Source organism: Pararge aegeria, chromosome 2, assembly GCF_905163445.1.
Source record: "Pararge aegeria chromosome 2, ilParAegt1.1, whole genome shotgun sequence".
NCBI lineage: Eukaryota > Metazoa > Arthropoda > Insecta > Lepidoptera > Nymphalidae > Pararge > Pararge aegeria.
Window position 1 is genome coordinate 1,334,450 of NC_053181.1, and position 11,238 is coordinate 1,345,687.

The 11,238-nt window shown below is 37.3% G+C and overlaps 1 protein-coding gene across 1 annotated transcript; it reads right to left on the reverse strand.

The window, feature by feature from the left end:
* Positions 1-287: 287 nt before the first annotated feature.
* Positions 288-9,049, reverse strand: LOC120634066 (lysosomal Pro-X carboxypeptidase). Its single transcript, XM_039904463.1, has 8 exons — positions 8,808-9,049; positions 7,173-7,261; positions 5,850-6,007; positions 4,653-4,854; positions 4,127-4,367; positions 3,501-3,611; positions 1,805-2,021; positions 288-534 (listed from the first exon to the last, which is right to left on the reverse strand). Exons 1-8 carry the CDS (start codon positions 9,015-9,017, stop codon positions 347-349), a joined length of 1,416 nt encoding a protein of 471 aa, XP_039760397.1. The 5' UTR covers positions 9,018-9,049; the 3' UTR covers positions 288-346.
* Positions 9,050-11,238: the final 2,189 nt, after the last annotated feature.

Here is an 11,238-nt window from a genome sequence, read left to right on the forward strand (position 1 = left end):
TTCCCAGAATGGGAGTTAGGTATAATTTTTTTATTCTAAATATACTTATTTTAAAGAAGAACAAAACTTTGAAGTCGTTGTTATTTAATTACATAGTGCATTGGAGTGCCGAGGCCTAAATAGGTAAATATTTGAACTTAAATAAATACGCCGCCGCGCTGTTCGTCCTGTGATGGGTCATTCTTTGTTGAGTTTATAATTTAGGTAGGTAGGTAGGACTATGTCAAGATAGCAACGATTTACTAGCGAATCAACACTTAATAAGTCACATAAATGAAAAGTGCAAATTGGTTTAAAAATATATTAACAACAATTACACTGGTTCTTGGTACTGGGTGACTACATTTCAATGTCTCTTCGATTGCTCGTCTCTGAACTCTCTGAGCCACTTATCAATGTTTTGCCTGTGTATATTCCTGGCCATTTTGACAGATTCCGGGTCCTGGGCGTTGGCGGCCATCAGGTCGAGGTGGTGCGCCGCGTCGATGATCACCACTGCTGTCACTGTGCTGCTGATGCTGTTGAGGATACCACCTGGAATATAGTACCTATGTTATTATTTATTTATTTAAACAGGAACTATTATTTAGTTAAATTCGGAACAGGTGGGTAGTTAAGCGGTGATAGGAAAAAAACCAGTTATAATAATTCGCACAAAATCTCATACAATATTCTTACAAAATTTGATAGCCGGTTGGCGTAGTGGGCAGCGACCCTACTTTCTGAGTGCAAGGCCGTGGGTTCGATTCCCACCACTGGAAAGTGTTTGTGTGATGAACATGGAAGATTTTCAGTGTCTGGGTGTTTATGAAAGAATGATCATTCATTCTTTCATAAACACTTTTATTGTAAACCACATAAACATATCGAAAAATTATAAATGAATTTTTTTACAAAAAGTATACAATTTGGCGGCCTTAAGATAGCGATAAGACCGCCAAAGGGGTAAAACACAGCTCAAGAAGAGAGGTAGGTGGTGTATATAGATTAATATATATATTTTTGCATATTTAATATATACATATAATAAACTTACAATATAATATAATATAGATACTGATAGTTAATTTATACCTCTAGGTATACATTATAATACATAAATATATACAATATTGTCAAACCCCAAACAAAACAGAAGGGATTAGGCATGTTTAAATTCCGAAGATTCAGACAAAATATGATCTTTATTAAGTTTTTATGATCTTTATTTTTGGTAATAGACTGTGCCTCTCGGATTTCAAGAGGCAAGGCATTCTGAATAGTGAAAGATCGGTGGAAGAAAGATGAATTATGTGAAGGCACCTTTAAGACCAATGAATTCAAATTTTTCCTTTATTCTGTTTATCTGTATATTATAAGTATTTATGTGTATTATATTCATAAAAATATTATTCAGCTACCTAAGTTCCCATAACACAAGCTTCGCTTACTTTGGGGCTAGATGGCGATGTGTGTATTGTCGTAGAATATGAAAAAAAAACTTTTTCCCTTCAAAGCAAGGGCAACTTTTGAGCATTGGCACGTGTGGTAATGATATCCAAATAATAACGTGTAATTAAAAACGTACATTTCCTTCACTGTTTATACCATTTTGCAAGTGTACATGTTAAATTTATTTCTTATTAGGGGTTTTTTGTTATGTGCTGTGTGTGTGTCTGGACTATCCGACTCCGGCGCCGATTATCTAAAGTTGGCCCTACAATCTACATAAAACTAAGTTTAATTTCTCTCTAATCTCGCTACATTGTGACATGGTAGAAATATTTTACCTAGTTTTTGTTTTTATTATCTAAAAAAAAATCACCTCCAGCCCAAGGGTCCAATAGTCCATTACTGAAGACTATATTCGAGGCCGCCTTGATCCTGTCCCCCCCGTACTCTATTCTTGCTGCCTCGGGGCGAGGGTACACGTTGTACTTCTTGTGACAGTCCTCCGCGTATTTGGTGAAGTTCCACGGTGAAGCTTCGAACATGTCGTCTACGCCAGTTGTACACATCGGCATTATCATTTCCGTGCAAGCCTGAAAAACATTTTGGTGTGAGACTCATTCATATAGTTTTTTGTATAGTAATAAAGGACCAACCACCATACACCACAGAACAGCGAGACACCGTGAGCGGTGGCATCCTTATGTGGTTGATATGCCTTCTATACGCACGATATGTTTCTTATCCACGTTTCTGATACGTGCCGCTAAGATGTGGAACGCCCTCCCGGCAACTGTTTCCTGCCACGTATAATTTGAGTACCTTCAAGGCAAGAGTGAATAGGCTTTTTCTAGGCAAGCGTGCTCCAACCTAGACCTCATCATTGCTTTCTAACGGGCATGATTGTCGTCTAACGTTGGCCTATCGTTAAAAAAAAAAAACCAGATATGCCATGTGATGGTGACAGAGCTACACTTCGCATACAAGTTATACGTCCTATAAATGGCCGCTTAGCAGTAATGATGCTAAGCGGGAGAAAGAATAAGCATCCTCATTCCTCGGACAAGCTCCGTCACAGAAAGGTGCCACTACTGGAAAGTTTATCTGTCCTTTTTTATTCCACTACAATTGAGCCCTAGACTGCAATCTCACCTAGTGGTAAGTTATATTAAACCGTGACATCGTACCGAAACGGTAACTCATATGGCGGCTCGTTTTTTTCGGTAGGATGGTAACCAGCCACGACCGAAGCCTCCCACTAAACGAGACCCGATATTATTCAGAAATTATAAATTTTAAACTGCCCTACTGGGGATGGAACCCAGGATAGGCCGTCAAAAACTTATCTATGAGACTAAGATAAACCCGTTAGCTTTAGCTTTTGTATGTCTGTCTTTCTAAGACTTTATACTCGATTTTGCCAATGTAATTCCGTTATCTTAGAAATCTTTTTATTGTATGTTTTATTAAGTAAGTTAAGTATTTTAAAGCGATCTCATTTAATTGTTTGTATGAATTAATGTATATACGTTTATTGCACACCACAAAAAGTACCTACATAAAAAATAAAAGTAAGTGTAATAAAACAACGTATACAAAAAATAGTTTAAAGAAAATATAGCCTTTTTTGGTAAAAGAATAGGTCTAGTCTTTTCGTAGCCTATTAGGTACAAACAAAATAGAAAAAAAAGTTCTAAAATTTGGAATATTTTTCGGCTGATTGGCGCAGTGGGCAGCGACCCCGCTTTCTGAGTCCAAGGCTGTGGATTCGTTTCCCACTACTGGAAAATTTGTATGTGATGAACATGAATGTTTTTCAGGGTCTGGGTATTTATCTGTTTATTATAAGTAATGATATATCATTCATAAAAATATTCAGCAGTACCCATAACACAAACACGCTTACTTTGGGGCTAGATGGCGATGTGTGTATTGTCATAGTATATTTATTTATATATATTATAAAATAAGACAAAAAAAATTTAAGTAGGTAAGTATAGATTCGCAGTTTTTGCAAAAGCATTACAACTTCAACTAATAACATAGTTTGCGATGTGTACACTCAAACATACCTGATAGTCCCAGCCACTTGCGTCAAGGTTTCCGTAATCAGTGTTTTTATAATTCACACAATCAGTTTTTCCAGTGTAGTTTGCGTATACTTGAACCACTTTTCCTATAGCCTGAAATATAGGTACAGTAAGAGTATAGAGATACCTACATCACAGATATCATCAAACGCCTATGATAGTCCACTGCTGCACGAAAGGGAAAGAATAAAAATTTATCTTCTCCCACAGCTTTAACATTAATACGGCCCAAATGTGTATTTAACACATGACATTGTAAAACAAATAAGGCGCCGGGGAATTAAGAGGCCCAAAAAAATACTTATTTTTCTGACTCACGGAGATCAGAAACACATTACTAACATTTATATTTTACTTATTTTAAGTAGGCTGAACAGGGCGCTGCTTCAACTGAATGCAGCGCTGACTTTTAGGCATGACCCATGGTGAATTCACGGGTGGGTCGGGAATCAATGGCTGCTATCTCTTATTTTTTGTTTAGAGATAGACGAGATAATGGTTAGACATAACTCCTTAGTGGCGCGCATGCTAGCCCTAGGTATCATTGCTTTTCAATGCCTGCATTGTAGTCGCAGTGCGCAACCTTGTATAAGTATTATTAAACTTACCGCAAAAAGTTGTGTGCCATTCAACTTTTCACTCAAATACTGGCAGGCAACTCTGACAGGCTGTGCTGGTAAGGGCATCAGGAAGTCTGATTGAAACGGATAGTTCACCATCGCCAGGGTTTCAAACATGGACTGCAGGTAGTCGACTAGACTTTGCACGTCTGTGGAGTTTTTGGTAGGGGCGCAGAGGTTCCAGTTGTTTTTTAACCAATCGCTGTTGTTCTGAGATCCGAGGAATGTTCTGTGTGTATAGATTTAGAAAAAAAAAATATTTTGAATGGCTATACCAAATTGAGTTTTGGAAAATTTCATTGGTCAGTTGGCTTGTTGTTTTGTTTTAAGTCAAATCTTAAAGAGGCAAGGTAAAATCCATTTTGAGATCTTTCCAAGTAACAAAATATGCTAGAAAAACTTTCCTCAGACTAAAGTTTGGCAAACTTAAATGTTCGAAGGACCATTTTATGGAATAAACAATTTCTAGTTTAAACAAACTGTTAAAGATGTAATAAATAAACTAAGAGTATACCTCAACTCACTCCACGAGCTCCTTATGTTGTCAACGCATTTCTGGTTGACAATCTTAAAGCTGGATGTGACGATCCTGTGGAAGACTTCGCAGGGCACCATGTTGGGGTACATGTGCACTGGTGCTGATGCTGCGATTGCTCCGGTGACTAGGTGAGGGTACTTCATGCGGAAGTACGCCGATAGCATTCCGCCGTAGGAGCCTGAAAATAACCTTGATTATTGCTGAGCATAGCATAGTTCTTCTGGTATAAAAGGAAGACTCTGATCTGAAATTTGCAACAAAAGGCCATTTTCATAATGACTTCTAGAGAAGCCCAACGCAAAACCTTATTGGAAGATACAGAGTGGTCATAGACAATTGGAGGCCTGTAGGAACCCTCTAGTATGTGCAAAGGGTGGCTCTGGTTACCCAGGAAGTTTTGGTGACGAAGACATCAACCCGATTTGAAAGAACCCCATGTTTTCGGGTATATAAGCAGGAGATTTCCCCCAAAAAATTACTAGTGTCTTAAATGTCTTCTCTTAATCAAAACCAACGCTTCGTTTTCCGGTACGGGTGTCGCTATTTCAGCACCTCGAGATCCCACAAACTCTCCCAGATTACTCGAGTTCTTCTTAGGATCTCCGAAGCAAACCTATTTGGATATAGTTGATACTTCCGAACATCATAGGGCATCTTGCCTATTATTTACTAACTGTTGCCCGCGAATTTGTCTGCGTTTGATTTTGTTTTTTGATGTGGCATTAAATATAGTTCTATAATAATTAGTAGATCTAAAATAATTTAAAATATTCAGTATCGCTAAGCCTTAAATGAGGGGTTTGCTGCTGTCTGCTGAGGAGTTCTGTCCTCTATCTCCAACCACAGTTTGGGCAATTAAACACATATAATAACCTCTATAGTACTAAAATAGATATTTAAATCGGTTATCATGTGTCGGAGTTATGGTGTAAAATCGTCAAACACTCATCCCCTCTGCCAAAGGAACCGATCTTGTACGGGTAAAAAGTGTCCTATATTACTTCTAACACTTCCAAGAATATGTGTACAAAGTTTCATGAGGATCGGTTAAGTAGTTTTTTCGTGAAAGCGTAACAAACAAACTTACATTCACATTTATAGTATTAGTAGGGATAGGGATAGGGATAGTTATGGGGCTCAAATCTCAATTCATCACTATTGGTGTATATTCACCTCCAAAGGCAATGACAGGATATTTTGGCTTCAACCTATCTCCCTGCAGGTAGTTGATGAGATCCGCGTAGTCTGCCAGTGCTTGCGCGGCCGTCAGGTATCCTACGTGCTCGTTGTCTAGAGACTTGTTGCCGAAGGGCATCGAATGTCCATAGTACCTGAAACATCAACATTATCGAGATGTGAGTAGCAATAATACTCAATAATATTGGATAGAAGCAGCGTTACTTTGCGGAAATCCATGATATATTATCAAAATTAAGCTTAATTTGCTATACTCCGCGAAAAGCAGGAGAATCTGTGTGGTGTAAATTAAGCTTAATTTTGATAATATACTCAATAATATCGAGATGCGAGTAGAATTCCTTTATGTTAGGGTCGATAGGTTTTCTTGTACCGGATGGCTATGCCAGTGCGCGTCGTCGTCATTTGTTTGCTTTACCATGCTGCAGAAATAAACTGACCACGCACGCCCCACTGACTCGTGCGCTACGCTTGCTCAATGACCTAACTAATAGTAATTCGGAACTGGACATATTTCACACCCCGCCGCTTCAGCTCCAAAAGCAAATTAAAATATTATTAGAGAGTAGGTAATCTAAGATATTAATTATATGTTTAAATGTTTTGTTTTTATTATTATTTTGAATTTGAATTTTTGATTATTGTTATTATTGTTTTTTTTTTAATTCATAATGTTATATAGCTTATTTTTATGTTTTAATTTAATTTAATTTGTTGTCATTATTACTCGTTCATACATTCTTTTAATAGCCCCGGGGAGACGAATTGGGCAACAGTAATGTCTTCACGGGCTGCGTTGCTAAATAAATAAAGAAATAATTACCTTTTTAGTGCCACCTCTATGCGTATCTGACCAGCTAATTTTTCAAATATTTTAGCTTAAATAAGGTAATATTCTATTATTGGATAGAAGCAGGCGTTACTTTGCCGTATTCCAATATATATTTTAAAAATTATGGTATAATTTATAATCTCTTCAATCTTTATACTCCACACCAAATAGATTTTTGGCAATGTACCCTCTACGCACGTTTCGTACCGAAATCGGAGCATCTGTTACTGGCTTATGTCATTATTAAATTCTCGTTGCAACCGAGTACTCGTGATCTGTAGTCGATTTGCTAACCAATCGACGAACGAGGTTTTAAATTGCGGTGCGATGTCGCGTAGAAACCGATTAGGCGTATGACTACCATACTCAAGTTCGCTCGCTACCATCTTAGACTGCATCGTCACTTACAACCCGATCAGATTGCAGTCAAGGGCTAACTTGTCGTGGAATAAAAAAAAAAGTCTTACCTGTGTTCCGCGAAGACTAACTTGGCCCTATAGCTGGAGGCGATGTCCCACATGAAACCGGTGTGTTGAGCGAACGTCTCGATTTGACCCTGGTTAAAAAAAATATAGCCTATTAACGTCCCACTTATGACGACAGTCCTTTTCTCTCATAGAAAAGAGGTGTTTTTTATACCACGACAATACACACAACGCCATCTAGCCCCAAAGTAAGTGTAGCTTGTGTTATAGGTACTAAGATGACTGATGAATATTTGCATGAATAATATTGTACATAAAAACTAAGAATACACATATAAACACCCAGACACTGAAATAATTCGTGCTCATCACACAAACATTTTCCAGTAGTGGGAATCGAACCCACGGCCTTGGACTGAGGAAGCAAGAGGATTCGAACTCGGTCCTAGCCACTGGGCTATCGAATATACCAGCTACCGGTTATACCATAGCATAGCATAGACAATTCATTCATCTGATTAATTTATTTTTTTTTTGACTTCAATTAATTTGGCGTATGTAACGTATTGCCATTACATGCCAAATTACTGGCAAAACATTGTACCCTATTGACGTGTATTTTGAAATAAGTGAGTATTATTATTATAGCTTATAGATCCATTCCACAGATATAGATCAAATTGAATAAATTAATGTAATAGCATAACAATCGATGTGAATAAATAGGCCACTGTACTTTCAACTTTTATGTTTAATGCGTTATCGTTTTTGTTTAGGTAGGTACATAAGTAAACAACGGCGGCGCATTGTTACTGGCCGATCAATCGTGACATAGTTACATTGCAACGTATGTTTATGTATGCCCAATATAGCCAATAGCCAATACATATTTGAAAATTTAATGTATGTTCACAAAATTATATCTAAATTTAAGCGAAAATGTGACAGCAATAATTTGAACGTTAGAAGCAAATATAAACTTGCAATGCAATAGTCGTGCCACCAGAACTACACAAAATAAGCAATTAATTTCACATTAATTTAAAGGAAATTGTATACAATTTTACAATAAATTACCGGTTGATGTCTATAAAAAAGTTAATTTTACTATTGTAAAATTGTTTTTAGCGAAAGTTTACAGAAAAGTCCTATAATAGTAGTAGTAATAAAAAAGCTTTGGGTGTCAACTATTGTTCTAAGCAGGTTGCTTCTTAAATATTTTCAAACGACAACGGTGATAACAAAAAGAACAACCGGCTATGTTTGTTGTGGGCTTCTTCTTAGACCAGAGGGTGTTTGGAATCCTCGTAGCTTTAGTTTTAAGTTTACGAATATAGTTATTTTTAGCTATCTGTAAATGTTGGCCATCACTGCTCACTACTATGTACACATATTGTAGGTAATGAATGCATCAAAAGTGCCATCTATGTGCCTATTTAAATAAAGAAATATTTGACTTTGACTTTGACTTTATCCTTACTAATAATATAAATGCGAAAGTGGGTTTGTTTGTCCTCACCTTACGCCCTGACCAAGAAACCAATCGACTTCATTTTTAGCATAGACTTAGTTGAATGGTTCGAAATGGGAAAAAAAAGGTTTTTCACGGAATAAAAACAAAACGGAATAAACGTGGACCGGAACACGGGTAACAGCTAGTACATAATAAAAACTCACCTCATTGCCGGTATAAAAAAAGATGGGTCCACTTCCAATGTCCCAGAAACTGTCGTTCACCAGATACCGTATGTTGAACGACTCGTTCCTCTGGTACCCGAAATGATCCAAGGGGACTTTAAACAATTTAGTCTCATACTGGTATTCACAGTTCACTAAATTGAATATTGAAAGTATTAGCACGATTAGCAGCATGGTTATCTTTGTCATGTTTGTGAATGCTATTTCGCCGTGTGCCCCGCTCTGGAGGCGATGTAATAATAAACAATGGCTGAGTACCCGGTAGTCGGTAATCAGTACCCTTAGTGGGAGTTTGTATGTGTCGATAACGCGTTTTTTTTTGTTGGAAGACTTTTACCTTGGCTAGGTGTCTGGCGGGAGGCTTTAGTTGTGGCTAGTTACCACCCTATTGGCAGTCGTGCCACCAAGTAATTTAGCTTTCAGGTACGATGCCGTAAATCGTCACGGATTTAGTATGTTATTTTTGTGTGTAATGTAATGTACGCATCAAAAGTGCCAATAAAGAAATAATTGACTTTGGCTTATGCATAATCAGTGGCGTGCATAGAGGGTATGCACAGGATATACAGATGATATAAAATAAAGAAAATCTCCAGTACGAGTTATAAATACTTAAGGGTAGGCTTTATATAACTCTCACAATGCCTATCCTTAAGTTTCGTGTAACTCGTTCTGGAGATTTTCTTTATTTTATCATTTGCATACCCTGTGCATACCCTCTATGTACGCCACTGTGCATAACTGCCATACCTCTTACAGGTTAATACGCGATGGTAAGTAATGAAAGGATCTAAGAGCGAATGTGTTTAATAAAAAATGTGTGTTAAATAAAAAAAATGACCTTTTTATGTTGCTAATACTTCGCGGTTCATGATAAAAGACCAGATTTAAATGTCGCTTATTTGTAGGTTATAAACTAGTAGGGCTAGTGCTCAAACAAAACAATCTCTGCACATTGTCTTTGTTTAGACGTTCTATGTTTATTATGTCTCTCTGAGGCCAATAGAATTATCTAGATATAACCAACCTCTCCCGTCAAGGTTCAAGCGACAAAGAAAGCGCCCACGGTGTCTTCGAAACTAAGGCCTTCTTATTATAGCACACTTATATTTCTTTCTGCATCTGAAGATAGGGTTTCCACTCTATTTGCAGACAGTGTTGCGATGGCAGAAAGTTTAACAGAAAACTATATAGTACGAATACTCACGAATTAGTATCAAGTCTTACGAAAACTAGCAACGTTGCCGAGGCGTGCAAACTGCAATCTCGTGTTAAGGGTACGGGTCGTAGGTGACGTAATGGACAGTGGTAAGTTAAAGTGTCATCCGATAGCAAATTGACCGATTCATTTACAATACAATGATATCAAGGTCTGCATGTAGCTTTTAAGTAGCTAATTCTGTAATTTCGCGTTCAATTAACTCTTTTTCAAGAAATCTGTATTGTTTTAGCTGGATCTTAAGATTAATACTACGTAGTGTTCATATTGCACCTTAGTACTGAACCCTTTTTGTGCCCAATCTAATTCGCACTCATTGGTTTTTTTTTATATAGTGGCCACTTAAAAAAAAATTATGAATCAATAGATGTAACAAATACTCCAAACAGTGAGTGTTACCAGTCATACCTTAAACCTTATAGATCTGAAACGTGGTCACTTATTCAAGGCGTATTAAAAGTCATTCATCCTTCAGAGTCTGATGGAGTATCTCAAAGTGATCAAATCAGGAATTTGGACTAAATTAAATTAATTAGCAATGGGAAAGCACATAGCTCGGTCAACTGGTGGACGTTGGGGTTCCAGGATGTAGGAATGGCGACCCCGCATCGGTAAACGCGGCGATGGTCGGCCCTCGACGAGTTTGACAGACGACATCAAACGACTCGCTGGACGCCGCTGGAAACAAACAGGCGAGGATCTTGGAATTCCAACTCCTTACAAAAGAAAAGTCCAGCAGAGGACGTCAATTGGTTGAAGTTATGATGATGATGAATCAATACAAACTAGAAATGTTTTATAGAGAGTCGAATTGAATCTCCCACTAGAAGAGCTTGAACTATTGCGTCACAGAGGTTCGCCTAAGATCAATAGATATCCCAAAGCTGATAACCTAGTGGTTAGGACTTCGGCACGCACCTATAACTTCTTGGAGTTATATGTTCTTGCTTTAAAGGTAAAGGAAAACATCGTGAGAAAATGGCTGGGAGTTCTCCTTAATATTCTTTTTTTTAAATCAAGCCGCTTATTTATTTATTTTATTTATTTATTTATTTATAAAGCACAACCAACAGTAGATACATTAAAACATGCTTTTTTTTGGAATGAGTCACATAGTAAATGTTCAACTATTTACAGGTTATCACAGCATGCATTAAAATGTAAAAAAGTCATTCTTATAAATTATTTACA

Bases quoted from the DNA above. Each gene is read 5' to 3' on its own strand.
- LOC120634066 (XM_039904463.1), bottom strand. From the start codon at position 9,017: ATGACAAAGATAACCATGCTGCTAATCGTGCTAATACTTTCAATATTC. The intron at 6,008-7,172 runs GTAAGACTTTTT...TTGATGTTTCAG, and splicing joins TTAGTCTTCGCGGAACACAG to GTACTATGGACATTCGATGC. The intron at 4,855-5,849 runs GTGAATATACAC...GGTTATTTTCAG, and splicing joins TCCTGTCATTGCCTTTGGAG to GCTCCTACGGCGGAATGCTA.